General features: G+C 34.9%; 1 protein-coding gene and 1 pseudogene across 1 annotated transcript; both read right to left on the reverse strand.

Moving 5' to 3' along the window:
- The window catches only part of LOC140956025 (uncharacterized), a 29,331-nt pseudogene extending 11,972 nt beyond the window's left edge, over window positions 1-17,359 (reverse strand).
- Window positions 17,360-21,143: 3,784 nt separating this feature from the next.
- Window positions 21,144-22,269, reverse strand: LOC118061569 (metalloendoproteinase 3-MMP). The gene has a single exon (XM_035075044.2). It carries the CDS (start codon window positions 22,241-22,243, stop codon window positions 21,317-21,319), a length of 927 nt encoding a protein of 308 aa, XP_034930935.1. The 5' UTR covers window positions 22,244-22,269; the 3' UTR covers window positions 21,144-21,316.
- Window positions 22,270-22,689: the final 420 nt, after the last annotated feature.

Raw genomic sequence — 22,689 nt, forward strand, 5'->3', positions numbered from 1 at the left:
CAACTGATGCTCTAATACCAGATGATGTGTCGTGAATGATTCAAAAATCAGCAACAATGATTCTAACAAAAAAATGGATGAAGGATGGGTCTGGTTGTGTTGTCTTTCTTTTGGTATTTAGGGTGGATTATAATGATTTTAAGGTAAATAAAATGGAGGATAGACTAGAATGATACTTTGACAAATCGATTTGGATGCCACAAAGATCAATCTAGGATTTCGCCGCCACACTCTTTGTGATTGAAGAGTGATAAGTCAAGGAGGGTTCTTCACAAAATCAATTTGGAAGAACAACTCTTAATTCTCTGATCAATTAAGTTTCAAATCTTGGCCAAAAGTGTTTATTACATATTCTGATACTATATTTATAATTGGAACATCCCTCCAAAGTTAGGAAAATTCAACATGATAGAACTCAAGCCTAAAAACTAAGCTTTTAATAAAGTAACTAGACAAATTTAACTAACACATGTTTTTTTTTACCTTTTTGAAACATAAGGAGACCAAATTTAAAATAGCTATAACCTTTTACACAAAAGTCCAATGCAATCATGGTTGGACAATCTAGAAAGATCACGTTCTGAACTTGAATTTCACCTAAATAAGTCTTGTTATCACATGCAATGGATGACTTCAAATTAGGGTTCAAATCCATCTACTGTTTTGACCGTAAACAACATCAATTCCTTCACTTATTTGCATTATCAATCTAAATTCAAGTAGCCCAGCATCAAAAGAACCATTAAGGGCTTTCCCATCTCCAAGTTCTAATTGTAGGCAAATAAGCACCCTTGAACCAATTTCAAACTAATTGCTAATTTTTAACTTCGACGCAACTTCAATCATTTCAATGTCATTCGTCAAGGCCCGTTGTAGTTGTTTTGTTCTCGCTCTTGTCATTGGACCATTTGAATCCTCTTGCATATTAGATTCAACTTTACAAGATGGATTATAATTCTCATGATACACATCATGTTCTTTCTGTACCTGTGATTCGGTGGTAAGAAACGATGGTGATAGTAAAAAACAAAAAGCTTTACCCTTTTTTGTTAGTGTGAATGCCTTGTTATTCTCCATATAGTATAGACATGCTAGCTTTCCATGCGTGCTCCAACTAGAAACCATTCCATAAGCTGGGAAATCATTGATAGTCCACATCAAGGCTGCTCTCATAACAAAATTCTGTTTCCTCGAGATGTCATAAGTCAAAGCTCCAGAGGACAACAACTGCATCAACTCATCAATCAACAGACAAAGACAAACATCTATATTCCGCCCTGGACTGCTCGGACCTGGTATGACCATAGATAAAAACATAAACTTCAGCCCCATACACATCCTCGATGGCAAGTTATAAACCATCAATATGACCGGCCAAGAAGATTAAGGAGCAGCAAATGACCCAAATGGGTTGAATCCGTCTGTACATAACCCAAGATACACGTTTCTTGATTTAGCTGAAAAGTGAGGATGCACACTGTTAAAGTGTTTCTAGGCTTTGCTGTCATAAGGATGCACCATCACTCTATCAACCGCATGATGTGATTGATGCCATATCATGTGCTCAACAATCCTTAGTGACATAAATAACCTTTATAGTCTAGGTGTGATTGAGAAGTATCTAAGTTTTTTATATGCCAGGAGAGTCTTCCCTCTACCAGTTTTGGGTTTGTAACGGGAATGCCCACATGTCATGCTCTCAGTCAGCTCATCATTTTCAAGGTAGTATAACATGTAAAAGTTAGGGCACATGTTAATCCTGGCTTTGGTAAGGGCTAATGCTAATGCTATAAACTTTGAATCCTCTACAAGATAGCATAGGCTCTTTGCCACGTGAATCATAATAGGCTGCTGTTAGCATGTTAATTGCCTCTTACCTGACCCTTTTTACTGGATTTCCGGTCTTTCCTGATGGTGAACAAGCGCGGATTAATTAGCAGGTAACTTGATATTTCATAAAACTGGTAGAGTAGAAAGATTAGCTTTTCGCAGCAAATAATGGATTAGATTAAAGAACAGTTGTAAGGCTGCATTGATCGAATAGATGACTAAGGCTTATAACTGATAGCAATTGAATTTTTGGTATCCTAAATCGAGGGGTTTCATCATGGACTTGGCATCATAAAAGTTCTCTTTCAACCTGTTCCCTTCAGGTAAAGTGCTTCTCTCCCATTCGATAATCTTGTCATAACCGGCCTCACTCAATCCGTGATCTAACTTGATGGTGAACACCTGTGCTATAGCCGATAATTTACTATGATTCGTACAGCCATCCTATAATGGTTCATTAGAATCTTTCAATAGCTCAAAAAACCTTGCTGCATCTGCGTTAGATTCTTCTTTTACGATTGGACATTCATTGACATTACCTTCACTCATTCTCATTGCATCCATAACCATGTTCCTATAAGGATTACTATTGTTGTTTCCAACTTCATGCATGTTGTTAGCACTAGAAGTTGACCCAACCACCCTTTCTACCATGCTCTCATTAGGAACAAATAGTTCCCTATGTGCATACCAACACATGTAATCCTCCATGAACCCTTTAGTTAGAAGATGTGTATTGTTACAACATCTTGATGCAAAAACTTTTTATTTTTACACTTCCTGCATGGATACCTAATACCGCCATCAGTAAAATTCTTTAGGATAGATGTTGCGAAATTAATAAAACCCTTAACCCCGTTGCAATAATTCATCCTTCGCAATCCTTGGGGTGAGTCCCAATACATCCATGAACGATCATCCATGACTTCTATAAAAAAATTATAATGACAACATGTATTAATTAACTATGTTACATAAATAAACATAACAAAAATATTGGTTTGCCCCGACATTATCCAACAAACTAAAAAAACAATTAATTTAAATATTCATTATCAATTATCAACTATCAACGTCCATATAAATTTATGCATATATAAATTTACAGAAATCACAACTTCGCAATAGAATTGATAAATACTAAAACGGGCCTGTTAAACAAGCTATTATTTATTTCATCATAACACATCTAATTCAGTGTAATTCAAACAAGGTTTCAACAATTTACAAACAAATACAATTTGACAAAATCTAAAACAAACTATAACAACTACAAAATTATACATTCATATTATAAGTTTGACAAATAACAATCAAACATGTACATCTGTTAACAAAAAAAATATACTAAAAAAAATTTCAAATTTAAATGTTAAAATAAAAAAGGATAGATTCACTTATAAAAAATGATAAAATCCACAAGAACAAATATTGTTATGACCACGTACAAAAGTATAAGAAACTTCAGTGCTTGTGTTGAGAAGAGGTGGAGAGTTAGGATGGGTGGTTGGCTGCAGTTTGGGAGGGGAGAGGTGGGTGGGATGGGGAAGAAGAAGGGGAAGAAGGAGAAATAGAGAAAGAGAGTGTCGGTAGACTGGGTATATATTGGCTTTTATTGATGGAATCACCGACATACACGTTCCGTCGGTAAACTCGTCGGTGATTCAGCCGGTGACTGTGCCACGTCATTGTATGGAGATCCCAGTTTGAATCCCTCAATCATTCCATCGGTAAAATCTTCTGAAAAAAAAATCCATGTCACCACACTTTTGCAACTTTCAAACACCTATATAATCCGTTGGTGATACGGTCGGTATGTACCGACAAAAACGGACCGTCGGTAAATACCGACCATATCACCAACGTATATTTTCTGTTAGTAAATACTGACAAAATTAGAGACGGAAGTATTTCCGTTGGTAAAATTTATCTACAAAAAAATTCTGTTGGTAATTCCGTTGGTTTTCACTGATTTTCTTGTAGTGTTTGTATTTAATTTAGAGGAATTTAAGACGATTGGCTATTAGGTTTCTTGGCATGTTGGCTTTGCTATGTTTATATATATATATATATATATATATATATATATATATATATATATATATATAGTGGCTTTGCTGTATTGTCAGAGGATATGTAGTAGGGTTCTGAGTAGTTTTGGTGAGCAAGGTTGATTGTCACACTACATAAAATTAGTAAATATAAATGGAATTATTGATAAAAAATAGTGAAATTTTTTTTTCTTGTTCTATTCATTGGTAAACACCTAATGAAAATATTCTCTTAGTATATATCAAGAAAATTACAATGAAAATAGAAAAAAAAATTAAAAATATGCTAATAAATACAAAGTCGTGTCATTTATACAAATATAATTACCGTCAAATTGAACTCATCAGTGAAATCCATCCATAAATCCATCAATTTTATTTAAGTTATGACTTCGTGAGCGACCCCCCTCTCCCTCTTCCTCCCTTTCTTCTTCTTCTTCTTCTCCATCAACTTCACAAAAAATAGCTGACCTCTCCCATTTTATCACAAATTAATCTAGCCACCACAACACTCTGCTAGCATCTTTGTTTTGATTCAATTCTTTTAGGATTTTTCATATCAAGTAAGTAAAACTATATATATTTTTCTTTGCTCGATAAATTTTAAGAAATTAGTCATAGCAACAATTAAAAAAAAAAAGTTTGAGGACAAACTTAATATTTTCTTTTCTGATTTTATGAATTGGTATAATAATTGACCTAGGTGTTTTAGTATATTTTGTAATGTAATTGTAATAATAATAATAAATCCAAATTCATCATATAAAAAATAACACACGAGGAAACAAATTCATTCAAATACATTTTATTCTATAAAGGGTAAAAGAGTAGGACAAGAATAGACCAATTGCAGATGATGGATTTTTATAATATGATTAATCATACCCACAGATAAAAGCACTAACTAATATACTTAATCACGTCTCCACCCCCACTAATTAATATATTAATATTTAAATATAGTCATTCAATATCAGTCAAACTAATTATTTAAAATATTAATAAAACAAATAGAATTCTCTAGAATCAAACCATTGGACAGCTTGAAACTTCGATCGATGATCTGGTTGGTAGAGAATAATACGAGATTTGAACTTCAAAATTAGAGTCTTAATTTCATCAATCAATTTGGCAGCAGAGCTTTCACCGACCTCTTTTTTTCTTGTTTTATTTCTCTTAACAATCAACTCTTTGAATCTTTGACTTTTCTTCTTTTTTTTAAGCCATGGGACTTGTCAATAGCACCAACCTGAAAACCCAAGTTGGAAGATCAAACAAGGAATAGGGAAGGTTAATCAGAGCAGAGCAGAAAAAAATGGAAAAAAAGGTTCCATTCGATAACGACAATTCAATTGTTGTGTGTTTTGTTTATAAACATGCTTTAAAAAGTGATTGGGTTTCGTTTTAAATATTTTTTATTCTGATGATTTTTATTTTTAGTTGATTTTGGGGTGTTTTGGAGTTACTCATTAGTTTATGGTGATTTATATGGTATTTATTAGATGTTTTTGAATAAAAATAGATTGAAAAAAATATTTTCACTCAAAAATCCCTCAAATTTCAAGCCACTATATTGTTGTAGGATTTTGGGTGGCAGCAAGTGACATGTCCCATATCACTTTTTTTTTTTTATGAAAAAAAGGGCTAATGATAGGAGAAGGCCCTAGATGTGTTGAGCTTGTCTTAGGCCCGTATGCTTGAGTGCTTTTTTTATTTATTAATATAGCCCAAGTGTGCTGGGCCATTTAGGCTCACATATACATGCCCACACATATATATGGGTTTTTTTTTTTTTTTTTTGAGTTTTTTTTTTTTTAATGTTGATTTTTTTATTAAAATGCTTAACTTTTTTATTTATTTATTTATTTATCGTTCAATATTTGGTTTCTTTGTATGAATTTTTTATATTTTTTAATCATAAAATATAAATTTAATTGAACCTAGTAAGAGGTTACGATCTATATTATGAGTTTGACATGTTTAAACTTGAATTTTTTTTTGAACCTGTCAAAATAACAAAAGTCATGATTATTCAACTTCTATATGATATAATTTAAATTCGAGTTAGACAAGAAACTAAATTAGATTAAGTTTGACCCATTTAAAATTCGAAGTTAGATTAAAATATACTTGTATTGGCTAAAAAATTAGGCACTGTTTTTAATTTAATATTAGAGCTTAGAGCCTATAACTAAATAAATATATTAAAGACAAAAACAAGAACCCAATCTTATGCGTCAAGTTAATGTTGAATTAATTGTTCTATCATCGTCCAAAGACTAATAAAACTTGTACACTTGTGATAACTCACAACTTTATGCTTTTTTTTTTTTTTAATTATGAAAAAAGAGTTATGCTTCTCAAGCATTTGATCCCTTTGTCAAATAAAAAAATATGACAAATTTGATATTTGGAAATGCAAACTTTTAACCAGTGATCAAACGATGGTGATTGGCTGATTATTGCACAGCATTTCATATTGTAGTGAAATACAGTTTGATAGCAGGGGGAAAAAAAGAGCCACTGAAAATGGTTACAATCTCTGAAAAACAAGCAATATATGATGTTATTCTATATTTTTCTTTAGGGTTCTGAGTAGTTTTAGTGACCAAGGATGATTGTAAATGGAATTATTGACATCACAGTGCATATAAAAGAAATTAAAATAAGTTAATAGGTACAAAGATATGTCATTTATACAAATATAATTATCGTGAAATTGAATTTGTCGGTGGAATCCATCCATAAATCTATCAGTAATATTTAAGTTATGATATGACGAGGGACCCTCCTCTCCCCTCCATTTCTTCTTCTTCTCCTCCATCAACTTTACAAAAAATAGTAGACCTCTCCCATTTTATCACAAATTGATTTTCCACCACAAATCTAGCCACCATAACACTCAATTTGCTAGCATCCTTATTCTGATTCAATTCTTTTAGGATTCCCCATATCAAGTAAGTAAAACTATATATATTTGTTTTGAACTCAATTCTAGAATGTTAGTTTTTATTGCATATTTTTGTACTATATATAGTTTGTTTTGTGTTTACTTTTTATATAGCTTTTTTTATTTTCATATAAATTTGTTGTATGAATATATGATTTGTACATATTATGGTTTATTTGAGACTTTGAAATATTTTTTTTATTTGTAATTTGATGAAATTGATTTCAAATTTGTAACTTAGGTGTTTTGTAATGAGATAAATAATGGTTTATTGAGTAAACTCGTTTTATATTTTATTAATTTTATTATTGAGTTGAAAATTTCGGTAAATGTATATGAATTTGAGTTTATATAGATAATTGACAATGATTTAATAGTACTATTAAAATAGATTGAATAAGTTTGAGTTAAATCAATATTTGCTAATTTATTTAGTTGACATAATTAATTAATACATGTTATCATCAATATTCTATATAGGTTTGATATAAGTAATGTGTGATTTTTTTATAGATATATCGAGATTCACCAAAGAGTTGCCTATGATAAATTATTGTAATGAGGTTGAGAGTTTTTTTAATTACGCACTATTTAATCCAAGAAATAAAGTGGAGACGATATTAGATGTTTATGTAAGAGGTGTAAAAATAAAAAGTTTCTTGATTTAGATGTTGTAATAATGCATTTTCTATAAAAAAAAATTCACGGAGAAATACTTGTGTTAGTTTGCGCACGAAAAACTATATGTTCCTTACGAGACCATAATAAAAAAAATGATTGAGTCAACTTTTAATTCTAGCAATGCAGTCAACTTCTAGTTCTAGCAATATGCATGGATTTATACATGACAATAATAATCTTTATAGAAATATGATTATGGATGCGATGAGAATAAGTCAGGGTTATGCAAGTGAATGTTCAATTGTAGATGAAGAATCAAAGGCAGATGCAATCATGTTTCTTGATCTTTTGAAAGATTTCAACGAACCATTATGATATGAGGGCATAAATCATAATAAATTATCGATTGTTGCAAAAGTGTACACCATCAAGTTAGATCATAGACTGAGAGAGGCTGATTACTACATAATTGTTGAGTGAGAGAGAAGCATTTTACTTGATTGAAATATGATGAAAGAGAACTTTCGGAGAGAAAAAAAAACAAAGAGGTCAGCTTACACATTCAGAAAGGGAATGAAAGAGATTAAATAATCATAAATGCAATTAAAACTATACGCAGTCAAATAGTGCTACTACAACAATTAAAATTAAATTTAAGAAAATTAAAAGACTCAAAATTAAACGGTAGCCCATGAGAGAGTTCATTGTGGATTCACACAATATTATTTTTTGTCCTTTTTTTTTCAAGTTAATATTTTTATAATTTAATCATTTCACATTTAGTTTATTTTAAATTAAACTTGATAATTTATTTCAGTTAATTTCGTAAAGATTTCTCACAATGTTGAAAAAGGGTTCCAACATTAAATTGATGTTTGACTTAACAAAATCAAATTTAATTTTCTTGATCAAACATAATTAAAACTCTGAGGATCAAAATTGACGCTGAAACAAAGCCCTAGCCTTTTGTTTTCTATTATAGCTAAGACACTTTTTTAACTTTTTTGTTCCCTAGATTTTTTTTAAAATTTTAATCCTTGTTTTATGAGATTCTTATATTTGAGCCTAAAACTCCATTTTATTTATGTTACAACCTCCAATTTAAAGAGAAAATAAAGAGAGTTGTTGGAAAACTAGGAAGGAGAGATAGAGTCATTGATTGACCACATTCTAGTAATAAAAAAAGTTGTTCTTGGTGTTAATGGATTTCATTTTATATAAGTAGTTATGTTGAGGTGATTTTCGCTCCTCATCTTACTGGAAAAACTAAATACGAGTTGATAAAAGAAAGAAAAAAATTTAGTGTAATTTTGTGTTTTTGTTTACTAATTTATTGGTGTTTTAGATTGGGAAATTGATTCATTGAAGTTCCAAGTGTTTTTTAGGTTGAAATAGGTTGGAGATGATTTTTTAAATTGATAAAAACTCTACTTGATTCTCCAACAACCTCTTTGGTGGTTGAAATCTAGAAATGTAGATGACACGTCATTTGATTTTTTTTTTTTTTAAAATAGATGAGGTGGAAGATGGATTGTTTGCCACTTAACAAAAAAAACATTAGAGGACTAATGCACGAGCCTGACCTCCTTTTTTATGGGTTAGGCATGCTTTCCCACCCAAACCCCAACATCTAGCCTATATTGTTGTTTATTTTATTTTTTTTGTAATTTTAAATTATTTAAGTTTTTTTTATTAAATATCATTCAATTTTTTTTACCAAGACCATAATTTTTTTTATTATTATATTTGCAAGTTCTCTTTTGTACCACCCTTCATAAATGTTTTTTCTTTTTTAAAAAACTATTTGATTGTTGTCTTGTGTTTCTATTATCATGTAATTAAATAAAAAAAAAAATTGCATAAAATAAAGTTGTTAGACTCGACTAACTCATGTGTTTGACGGGTTAATTTGGGTCGATCCGAGATGTCATCATCTCAATATTTAAAGAAAATGTTAAAACATTATTGTCTTGAATTTTTTTTAATCAAACTAGGTATTTGCTAGGGCAATTGTGTCAAACTTTAACTTGCTTAGTTGGATTATATAAAAGTAAAATCCAACCCAATTTAGTTTAAGACCCAAGGCAGGAAAGGGTTCAACTCAAATTGTCTTTGATTTTAATTGAAATTCATTAAAACATTATTAAATACATTTTTCTTTTTGCAATAAAATTTAATTTTTTATACCTACAATGGAGCTTGGTTAAGTTAATTATGGATTGTAATAATAATTTTTTTTTACCCAGATCATCTTACCTTTTTTTTTCCTCAGATTTTGTCAAGAAATACTGCTAAAACACATATATTAGCAACACCTACATATTAATCCTACCTAATGCAAAATACGTGCCACTAGGAGAGAATGCCATCATAACAATAAAAGAGATTCATGGGCAGACTGCGATTCTATTTGGAAAACTGATCTTTGAAGAGATTAGGAGTTGAACGTCTTCATCTTCCTCCTGCCATATTCCTCACCACTGTAAGAAGGGATAATTGGGGAAAAAAAACAGTGTAAAATTTTATTGTGTTTTTACTTTCCCACCATACTTTTAAAAAATACATTTTAAATCCTAGGTCAAATAAAAATTTCAAAAATAATAATAAGAAAATATTATCACATATAATATAACACAAATAATAAATATAACTATGATATCAATTTCTTCCCTTTCCTTCTCTCCCATCCCTTCTTATTTAAGTTTCTATAACTAATAAAAATCAACTTATCTGTAATTCAATGTTCATTAGGGTTCCAGATTATAGCTATTTGATTATAGAATTAAGAAGTGAGTCAGCCAGAAGTTTTTGGAAATGTAATACGATTGTTTTTTCAAGTGTTTTTCATTTAAAATATATTAAAATAATTTTTTAATTTTTATCACCGCACATTAAAATAATTTGAAAATACAAAAAAAAAAAAACTTAAAATAAAAAAAAAAAATTCAATTTGTATTTTTTAAAAAACTTTTGAAATACAAAAACAAACTAGTGACATCAACAAGCACAGCATCAGAAGATGCAGTTAAGGATTCGTATAAGATTTAATCAAATTATTTTTGGAACACGACAGTTAAAACCTTTGAAATTGAAGCATGCACCATAAAATGATGATGATGGCCTTGCAGAACTGAACCAGATTGCCTCAGGTTGTGGCTTACGTCGCCTTGCGTTCTGATAGGAAAGACGTCTACGACAGCTTCAATTCGCTTCTTGTCATCAAACTCTGACAATTCACGGAACCTAAACAAAATTTGCATCCTAAATGCAGCATCAGCAGATTTGTTTAGCCGTAGATAATAACATCATGGAGTTAAAGCAAAAGCAACAAAGCTCAATCATGGAGATTAAAAATGAATAATTACTAAGAATTCCCCAAGAATCAAGATTCATGAGAGAACCTGCCTGCTGCCCTTTTTTATGGATTCCTGAAAAGGATTTGTGTTCAAGAATTCATTATGAATGATAATTTTGTTATTTTGAGATTCCAAAGATTTTTTAGTCGTTGAAATAATAAACTTGTAAATAATGAGATATATTTTGTTGGCTTTTTTTTAAAGGATATTAAAGGTAAATACACGTACAAAATTTATGATATAAAATATAATTTTTCAAACCTATATATATATATAATTGCGACCGAACCTAAGAAAATCTTTTGTGATTATTGGTAAGAGTAAATAAGAGCATGAATTAATGGTAAAAAGAGAATCACGTATTAAACACAAAAAATTATTGAATGAGAAGGTAGATAAATTATTTTGAATTCAACAATTTAACATGACATGGAAGGAACATGCAATAGAGAGAGGATCTAATTTAACATGTCGCACAATAATAACCTTAATCTATAGCTTTTTTTTTTTTTTTTTTTTAATTTTGGTACAATAAAAAGCTCTTCAAATATGTAGAATAAAAGCCCAATCTACTTAGATATAACATATTTAGAGTATGAGACGAGGCCTATAAAAAAAAACTATTCAAGCGGAATACACTGTTGTATTGATTATGTTCATTATATATACAGGGTACATTAGGATTCTTCTATAAATTAGAGACTGATAAGGTATGACAGCTAATTGAATGCAGATTGATACAATATATTCTAACATATCTTTTCTAATTATATCAAGATACATTTTTTCTATTTACATCAAAACACTGTCAATATAATTTCCAACACTCCCTCTCAAGTTGGAGAGTGAATATCAATAACTCCCAACTTGCACATGAGCTGCTTGAACTTCTCTTTTCCCAAAGCTTTTGTAAACACATTTGCTAATTGTTGTGAAGAAATCAAATGTTGAGTAACAACTTCACCTCATAAAATTTTGTTCCAAATAAAGTGGCAATCCATTTCAATATATCGAGTTCTCTCATGAAACACATGATTTTTTTACAATGTGTAAGGCAACTTGATTATCACAATGCAAAGTAACATGATTTGAAATAGACATATGCAAATCTGTTAATAAATGTCATAACCAAGTAAGCTCACAACATGTACCTGCCAATGCTTATATTCAGCTTCCACACTTGATAAAGAAATTGTCTTTTGCCTCTTGGTTCTCCATGAAATGAAGGAATTTCCAAGGAATACACAATACGCAGTGGTGGAACGATGAGTGATAGGACAACCCGCCCAATCAGAGTCGCAAACTGCCCATAAGTGTAATGGGTTATTAGAATAAAGAAGCAAACCTTGACTAGGAGATGATTTTAAATAACGAACAACTTGAAGAGCAGCAGCCATGTGAGATTGACGTGGTTTATGCATGAATCGACTTAGAATGTAAACTGAATATTTGATATTAGGTCTAGTGATAGTTAAGTAAATCAATCGACCAACTAGATGCTGGTATGCACAAGGATCTTTGAGCAATTCTCTCTTATTTGAAAGTCTGCATTCTTCCATAGGAAATTCAACCGGCATAGCAAGCAGGTATCCACTGTCTTTGATAATTTCCAAAGCATATTTGTGCTGGGAAATGTAAATGACTTTCTTGGAACGGGTTATTTCAATGCCTAAGAAGAATTTCAAATCACTAAGGTCTTTGATATGAAAACGAGTATGAAGAAACTGCTTTAAAGCTTTGATGGACTCAATGTTGTTTCTGATTATCAGAATGTCATCCACATAGATCAATAGGATAATGAGAGATGTACCATCTTTTTTGATGAACAAGGAATAGTTAGCTTTTGATTGTAAAAAACCAGAAGCAAGAACAACTTATGTGAAGTTAGAAAACCACTATCGAGAGGCTTGTTTAAGGCCATACAACGACTTGTGAAGGCAACACACAATGTTCTCCCCCTGTGGTCGTAGACAAAGAGGAGGAGACATATAGATTTCTTCCAACAAATCACCATTTAAGAAAGCATTACTGACGTCCAATTGATGTATAGGCTAGTTCAGACTGGCAGCAATAACAAGAAGGCATCAGACAATTACCATTTTGGCTGTGAGGGAAAAAGTGTCATGATAATTGATGCCAACAATCTGTGTAAAACCCTAAGCAACAAGGCAAGCTTTATAGCGCTCAACAAACCCGTCAGCCTTGCACTTGATGTGATACACCTAATTATAACTGATCGGGCATTTGCCAAGGGGAAAAGGGATGAGACTCCATGTCTGATTGTCAATAAGAGCTTGAAGCTCAAAATTCATAGCTTCCTGCCACTTAGGATCATCCATAGCAATATCATACGAAGGGGGTTCCTCATCATGACATTGGTAACATTAGGGGAATATCGATTATAAGAGATAAAATGACAAAGAGGATATTTGGTACCTAGTGTAAATGTGGACGAGGCTGAGAACAATTGGTGTAGAGGCATAATCACCTACGAGCAAACATAATCCTTGAGGTGAATGTTGGCTTCTCGAGTGCGTTAAGAGCGGTGAAGTGGTTGATCGAGAATAAGCATAATAGGATTAGGAAGGACAGGGTCATCCGACTGAACATATGGTTGTCGTGTAGCCTATGGAATTAATGGAGCAGAGGAAGGTGGTCTAGGAAGAGAGGGTACTGAGTTGGTTAGTGCAGGCGAAGAGGACATGGATGTTGTATTGGGGGGTCAAAAGGGTCGATAAGGTCTGTGGAAGGAGGAAGATGGGAAAAGAAATCAAACATGAGATGAAAAGGAATGGGCAGGGCTGGTGGATTGTGTGCTGTGGGGTTGACTTGTGGTGAATGATAAAAGGTATCCTTAAGAAAAACCACATTTCGATTGGTGAAAATTTTCTAAGTTGCAATATCATAAAGTTTATAATCTTTTTGTCCCATAGGGTAATAAATAAAAATACATTTGGTGGCACAAGGAGAAAATTTTGAGGATGGATTGACTATGGTTGCAAAAGCAATACAACCAAAAACTCACATATGAGAATAATTAGGAAGTTTGTTGTAAATAATCTCAAAAGGTGTTTTCTGGTGAAGCAAAAAGGTAGGAAGGTGATTAATAATATGGACGACAGTAAGAATACATTCTCCCTAGAAAGTAATGGGTAAATGAGATTGAAAGTAGAGAGCGCGAACAGTTTCAAGGATGTGTCTATGTTTCCACTCAATAACACCATTTTGTTAAGGTGTATATACACAAGAGTGTTGAAAAAGAATGCCTTCCTCAAGGAGAAAATTTAGTAATGAAAGAAATTCAACCCTATTATCAGAACGGAGTTGTTGAACTTTTGTATTGAATTGAGTGTTAAACATAATGAAAAAATTGATGGAGTAGAGTTTGTATCTCACTCTTGTTACACATTAAAAAAACCATGTAAAGTGAGAAAAATCGTCCACAATAGTCAAGAAATAAAAAACACAGAAAGAGAAGGGTTTTATGACCCTAAATATCACAATGAATAAGAGAAAAACACTTCGAAGTTGAAATTGAACTAGAAGGAAAAGGGTGACGAGTTTGTTTTGCCAATGGACAAATGTCACATTTATGACTGGAATCAAAATTGAATTTAAGCGAATTATCAACTAAAAATTGTAAACGAGTAGAAGAAGGGTGTCCTAATTGGCGATGCCAAAGATCGGATGAGATGATCAAATTGCAAGCAAAACAAGAAGAAGGAGGAGTTGAAGCCAATGCCACAAGGTAATATAGGTCATCACGTCACTTACCCACACCAATCATCGTCCTCGCAACCAAGTCTTGCAAAATACACCAAGATGGAAAAAATATCACTTAGCAATGTAAATCATCGGTTGTCTTGCCAACTGACATAAGATTAACTTTAAAACTTGGCACACAGAGGAGATTATTCAATTGAAAAGAATTGTTAAATTGAATTGAGCTAGTTATAGTAATTCTAGCCATGTCTCCACTAGGTATGGAAATAGGTGCCAAAGACAGATTCTTGTCAACATTCTTTAATGATGTAGGAGAAGAAGTAATATAATGGGTTGCCCCACTATCAAGTATCCAGCGATTGTGAGCAACTGGTAATAAACCTGAAGTATGTTTGAAGACTGAGGCAGCAAAAACAACATCCTGTGGAGTGACAGGCTTGGGGGTTAAGGCGTTGAGTAACTAAACATACTGATCCTCAGTTAAGTTGGGCAAAGAGACCTGGAGTTCCTGAAAAGTGGGATTGAAATCCATTTGAATTGTAGAGGGGTTACCAGATGTCGAGTTTGAGCTATGCTTGTCATAGCCTTAGCGTTGATTTTGTGCCTTTTCTCTACTTTTGGGATGACCAAGAGGGTAGCCAATTAACTTGTAGCAGGTTGCTTTCTTGTGATACATATCACCATAATAAGTGAACTAAAAAGGCTTTTTATTGCATGAATTATTGGATTTATTCCCATGAACTTGATTATTTTTCCGACCTTTAGGCATATTATAATTTCCACGCACAACCATGGCTGTTGTATTTGACGGCATGGTGATAGCAGACCCTAACTCTCATTGTTTTTCTTCTTGCATAATGGAAGCATAAGCTTGACAAATCGATGGTAAAGGATTCATTAGTAAAATTTAACCTCTTGCACCTGAATATGACTCATTGAGTCCTATCAGAAACTGTATAAGCTTGGTGAGATCATTCTGCGCACCACAAGTATATGTTTCTGAATTAAAGGATGTAAGCTCATCCCATAAACCCTTCAATTTTGTGTAATATGATGCAATAAACATCAAACCTTGCTCAATCCTGTAGATGTCTCGCTGAACCTGAAAAATACAAGGAGAGTTTCCTAAAGAAAACCTTTCATGAAGATCTTCCCAAATGGCATGAGGGGTGTTGCAAGAAAGGATAGAATCGACTAACTCTAGCTCAAGGGAATTTAGGATCCATGAAAGCGCCATGTCATTGTAGCGCCGCCAAAAAGCGTGTTCTTCAGGGTTTGAAGCCTCACGGGGCTCTTTGATTTTGCCAGTAATAAAACCTGTCTTATTCTTGGCACTTAGAGAAATTTTCATAGCACGGTGCAAAGAATTGTAGTTGTCACCGTTCAATCGTTTTGAAACAAGAAGCAAACCAGGGTGATCCGAGTAATGAAGGAATAATGGAGAACCAAGAGGACTAGGAAGAATAGAGGACATATCGCCAGTAATATAGAATAAGATTCTAATATAGAATGTTGTAATCATTACAGTTACTCATATATCTATCAGAATAAGATTCTAATATAGGATGTTGTAATCATTACAGTTACTGCAGTGTTCTGCTGCCTCTATATAAATAGGAAGGTTGGCTAAGGCATAACCGAACACATTTCATTATTCTCAACTTGGTATCAGAGCCACAAAACCTTAAAATAAATTAAACCTACTTTTCTCACAGCCTCCCAACCTCCCTTCTTCAATGGAACAGTCGCCAGATGCATCTTCAAATTCTACAGCACCAGCAGTCCAGCTTTCTTCTTCTCCGACAGTGCAACCCTTTTCTCTTGCAGTGCCTCCTCTGCTTTCCTCTGCTGTGTCATCGCCTGGATTCTCCTATGCCATGGCTGGTGAACACCTCCTCTTGTAGCCTATGTCTGCTGCCTCTGCTGCCTCTACTGACTCTACTGCCGCAAGCATTATCTCCCTTTCTCACACTCATCAAGTCATCTTCCTCAAATTAACAAACACCAATTATTTATATTTGCGTATGCAAATGCTGCCTTATCTCCTAGGCCAAGGAGTTTTTGGTTTTGTTGATGGCTCCAACACATGTCCATCAACACATGTTCTTGCCCATGATGGTATCTCTCTTCAGGTAAATCTGTTTTTTCAAACCTAGAAACAACAGGACCAACTCATTCTAAGTGCTCTTCTTTTCTCCCTATTTATGGAAGTTTTCCATCTTGCTGTTGGCTGTCAAAGTTCTTGTTCAGCTTGGGGCACTCTTGAGCGAGCTCTCGCTTCCACCTCCAACTCTTGTATTATGCAACTTCACGGCTCTCTTCAGGATCTTCGACATGGTGATGAATCAGTAACTCAATTTATGCAAAAAGCGAAGGCCTTATTTGATGAATTGGCTGCTGCTGGTCAGCCAGTTTCGCTTGAAGATTTCAATTTATATGTGTTTCGTGGTCTTCTGGGAGAGTTTAAAGACTTAGTTACCAGTCTTATTACCAAGGCTGAACCTTTATCATATGCAGATATTTACAGCCATCTCCTCACACATGAATTTCTTCACAAATCTTCTGCTGCCATACATGCTCCTCTGCTGCCCACACCCAGCATTCCATCTTCTTCTCTGGTTGCGTAGCGCTAGACTTTTGGCAATTCTGGCCGCAGCAGGGGCCGCTTTAACGGTGGCTGGCATCCCAACCAGTCCAACAGCAGAGGCAACCGATTTGCTGGCTCCAGACTTGATCATCGCAACTTCCAAAACTCCTCCTTTGGTGACAATAGGCAAGGCTCTTGGCAGCGCAATAGGGGGTAGAATCCACGTTGCTAATTGTGTCATAATTTCGGCCATACAGCTCCCTATTGCCCTCAATTCCAGCAGCGAGGTTATGGCCAACAACCTACTGCCAACCTGGTGTAGCGTAATCTCTCCTCAACCGGTTTTGTTGATTGGTTTCCAGATACCGGTGCCAATCAACACGTCACACCTGATCTTGCCACCTTGACCGCTTCAGAACCGTATCTTGGTAATGATAATTTGCATGTTGGTGATGGTAAGGGCCTTCCTATATCTCATCTTGGTCATACAAAAATATATACACCACATTGTTCTTTCACCTTATCTAATGTTCTTCATGTTCCTGCAATCACAAAACCTCTACTCTCTGTTCAGAAATTTTGTCTTGATAATAATGTTTATTTTGAATTTCACTCTCGTGTGTTTTATGTTAAGGATTTCAACACCCATGAAGTCCTTCTCTCAGGTCAGAGTAAAGATGGTCTCTATGCCCTGACAAAGTCTTTTATCACGTCAGTTCCTCAAGCCTATTGGTCTCCCTGCACTTTTACCTTTGCCGGTTTATGGCATCGTTGACTAGGTCATCCTACTTCACATATTTTTCAATTGTTAATCTCGAAAAATAAGATTATTTGTAACAACAAACGTCTTAATTTTCAATGTCAAAGTTGTCCTTTAGGAAAATCATCGCGTTTGCCTTTAGGACCTATGGGTCACAAAACTTCTGCTGCACTTGAATTAATTTTTAGTGATGTATGGGGCCCTGCTCCTCATTTTTCTTCAGATGGCTATCGTTATTTTGTTATCTTTGTTGATGCTTATACTAAATATGTATGGTATTATCCTCTCATTGCCAAGTTTGATGTTTACTCTGTTTTTTATCAATTTCAGACTCTTGTCGAATCTCAATTTTCATTAAAAATAAAATCTGTTCAAACTGATTGGGGTAGTGAATACCGAAAACTATCCATATTTTTTTAGACCATTGGTATTCATCACGTCTGATTTGTCCCCACACTCATGAACAAAATGGAACAGTAGAGCATCGTCATAGGCATATTATGGAAACAGGTCTTACTCTTTTATGGCAATGTAAAGCACCTTTTCGATTCTGGAATTACGCTTTTGAAACCTCTGTTTATCTTATAAATCGCATGCCTACTCCTATTCTTGCCCATCGCTCTTCATTTGATTGTTTATTTAAACGGTCTCCTGATTATCATTTTTTGCGTACCTTTGGGTGTCTCTGTTTTCCTTTTTTTGTGTCCATAAAATAATCATAAATTGGATTTTTGTTCCTCTCCATGTGTGTTTTTTGGATATAGTTCATCGCATCTTGGTTATCGATGTCTTGACATTGCATCTCATCATATTTATATTTCCCGTCATGTCCGCTTCCATGAACATGTGTTTCCATTTGATAATTCTGAACAGATTGCAAAGGTCTCCACAACAACCCCCACCCCACTCGCTACTATCACCCTCCCAAATTTGCTAAACCACCCCCACCATCCACTTTCACTAGCCACCCAAACAGCCCACAACACTCCGCTTTGCCACTCCAACCAGCCACCCGACCACAACCTCCACCCATCCCTTGGCCATCATCCCATGCTTGTTTATCTAACCCTTATGATGCAGGTTCAGATCGTCAATTGGTCTCCTCTCCTCATGGTCTTGGGGCACTTTTTAGTCCCTCCTCTGCTTCACCCTCCCTGGCCAGCACTCCTGTAACTTCAGTCTCTACTTCTAGCCCCTCCTCTGTTGACAGTCCTGTGCTTGAGGCTGCTTCTTTATCATCCTCTCCCGTTGGTCTGAAACTTATGGTTGGTTTGTCTTCTTATCAGCTGCCACAGGTCTCCTCGCTACAACTGTCTTCCCCTGCGTCTCCACCAGTACACAGCAGACATCCTATGACTCTTAGACCGCGGCAGCTGAAGACAGCTAATTTGGTTGCTTCTGCTGCCGCTACTTCTACCTCCACACGGGTACTGTATTTTCCCTGTTATGAGCCTTTTGCATTCTCTGATGTTGACCGGTATGTAGTTTGGCATAATGCTATGTGTGATGAGATCGCCACTTTACACAAAAATCGCACTTGGTCTTTGGTTCCATTTCATCCTTCGATGAACGTTGTTGGCAGTAGATGGGTATATCGGATTAAACGTCGTGTTGATGATAGTATTGAGCGCTATAAAGCGCGCCTTGTTGCTAGAGGTTTTACCCAGCAAGAAGGTATTGATTATTCTAAAACCTTCATTCCAATTATTAAGCAGGCCATTGTCCGATTGGTTTTCTCTATTCCCGATTTTGCGAAATTGGAAGATTCATCAGCTTGATATTCATAATGCCTTCCTCAATGGTGTTCTTACTGAAGAGGTCTACATGAAACAACCTCCAGGTTTCGTTGACTCTTCTCTTCCATCTCATGTGTGCAGACTGCACAAATCATTGTATGGTTTGAAACAAGCACCGAGAGTATGGTACACTCGTCTAAGTGATGTTTTGCTCTCCATCGGTTTTCGAGCTTCCAAGGTTGACACCTCCCTATTTATCTTATCTGATGGTACTAATATCTTTTATCTCCTGGTGTATGTTGATGATATTCTGCTCACGGGTAGCAACTCTGCTATGCTCCATCACCTTATATAGTTACTCAGCTTTGAGTTCAAGCTTCGTGACTTAGGTGTTGTTCACTACTTTTTGGGTATTGAAGTTCAGTCTACCAGTATAGGTTTAATGCTGCATCAACATAAATATATTCTTGACATCCTCACCCGAGCTGGTATGACTTCTTGCAAACCAGTTGATACTCTAGTCTTCCCTTCGAAAGTCATTTTATTACCGGATCATTCATTCTCTGATCCTACATGATTTCATCAAATCGTGGATGCTCTTCAATATCTTACCTTCACCCATCCAGATATATGCTTTGCTGTAACAGAGTTTGTCAGTTTATGCATGCTCCTACAGATTCTCATTGGGCCGTTGTCAAATGTATTTTATGCTATCTTAAAGGTACGACATCTTATGGTTTCCATATCACTTGAGGCTCCTCTTTTGCTCTACATGGCTTTACAGATGCAGATTGGGCTGGTAGTATTGATGATCGCAAGTCTATGGGCGGCTATCTTGTCTTTTTGGTCAGACGCTGATTTCTTGGAAATTCGGCCAGCAACGCACTATTGCTCACTCCTCTACTGAGGCTTAGTATAAAGCCCTTGTTGATGGTACCGCTGAAGTCATTTGGCTTCAATACTTGTTAACAGATTTGCAGGTTCCCTCAGTCTCTGCCCCTACCATTTGGTGTGATAATCTTGGTACTACCTATCTCTTAGCAAATCCTATCTTCCATGCTCGTACTAAGCATGTTGAAGTGGATTATCACTTTGTACGTGACCGTGTTGCCAAGAAAGAAATTCAGATTTGTTTTGTTCCCTCTCGGGATCAACTTGCCGATGTCTTCACTAAACCGCTTCCTGTTGCATCCTTTACTACTTTTCGATTCAAGCTTCGGGTTGATCCCCCACCCTTAACTTGAGGAGGCATATTATAGAATAGGATTCTAATATAGGATGTTGTAATCATTACAGTTACTCATGTATCTATCAGAATAGGATTCTAATATAGGATGTTGTAATCATTACAGTTACTGCCAGAACTGTTTCAATATCTGCCTCTATATAAATAGGAAGGTTGGCTAAGGCACAACCTAACACATTCCATTATTCTCAACTTACACTATTGTATTGATTATGTTCATTATATATATAGGGTACATTAGGGTTCTCCTATAAATCAGAGACCGATAAGGAATGATAGCTAATTGAAAGTAGAATAATACAATATATTCTAATATATCTTTCCTAATTATATAACGATATAGCTTTCCTATTTATATAAAAACAATTTCAATATGATTTCCAACAAGGCCAGCTTTCAACTGCCATGAATATTTTCTAGCAATTCCGTAACTTATACTGCATATAGTTTAATTAATTAATTGTAATAGAGAGCATGTATCCCATCAATATCATCCTGGGAGAGATCTCTTTTCTTGCTTCCACGTTCGGTCGTTGGATACATGATGGCTTCGGGATGATCTTTACTATGATAAAGGCCAAGCAGATGTCCTATTTCATGAACAGTAACGGTTTCCAGGTCGATTTGATCCATTGCGGGGTCAGTGCTCCAGTTCTCGTCTGCATCGTAATGGAGACGGCCGTCTTGTGGATAAAAAGCATGAGCCAGTTGATTCCCTGGTCCATCAAAAGGAGCCTGGTCCCCATGATCGCCGCTGTAGAACTCAATTACAATATCCGCTGATGCACCGGCAGTCGCCTCCCGGAAAGTGAATGGAGAAACCTTTGCCCATGTTTGGAAAGCTTTTGAGCAGACCGACCTCAAGGTGTCCGAACCAACAACTTGGACACCCGAGCCAAATCTGTAGGTCAGAGAATACTTGGAAGGTGGCCACTTTTGTGTCCCGAAAGCATAATGAACAACCATGTGGAACTTGTTGTGTTTTGATGTAGTGCTGTTCGGTTTAGTGGACGGAGTGTTTATGATATCAGGCATTCCACATCGTGGAATCACCATTTGTTGTATGGTACTAGAGTCAAGGTTACCAGTAACATTCAGATGAAAATATTTCTGGTATGTTTTGAGTGCTAGCTCCAAGTGGTCATCAAAATAACTGCTTGTGAGAGTGATATCACTTGGGTAGTAGCCAAACTTTTTGAGGTATTGTTTGAGCTCAATAAGCCCTTCCACAGTTTGGCCCTTTCGAATCCCCTCCAGCCCTTGAAGGAAGCTGCTAAAAGATTGCCGATGCTCGGGTTTCAAAGTTCTTGCCAGACCTCTGAAGGACTGGATAGAAAAGATAACGAGGATTGATGATAAAAGATGGGAAAGTTTGGGAGCCATATCGCGTGTTGTTTCGGAGAATGGCTTCAGACGTGGGTTGTGGCTTTCAATTCTAGTATCGGATGGCTATTTATAGACATATAGTATGTTGTATTGGCATTGGGAATATAGAATATGTCTTGAGATTTACTACTGTCCTTATTTTTGTTAATTCTGATTACTTATTTTCAAATATTAATTATTTGGACTACATGTGTCCTTCAAGCATCTAATTTATTTATTTTCTTTCATAGTAATAGATGAAATTACTATCTAAATATTTGAGTTTAACTTTCATTTATATGGTTATTATTAGATATCATTATCCAACAAAATCAACAACCCTGAGGGGTAGCTTAACTAGTCAGGTCCTGGGTTTACTCCCCAACGGTCACGAGTTCGAGTTCCCTTAAGACCACTAGAGGTTTACATAGCCGTTAATTTCAGGGCCTCTGAGATTAGTCGAG

This window comes from Populus alba, chromosome 10 (assembly GCF_005239225.2).
Source record: "Populus alba chromosome 10, ASM523922v2, whole genome shotgun sequence".
Classification (NCBI taxonomy): Eukaryota; Viridiplantae; Streptophyta; class Magnoliopsida; order Malpighiales; family Salicaceae; genus Populus; species Populus alba.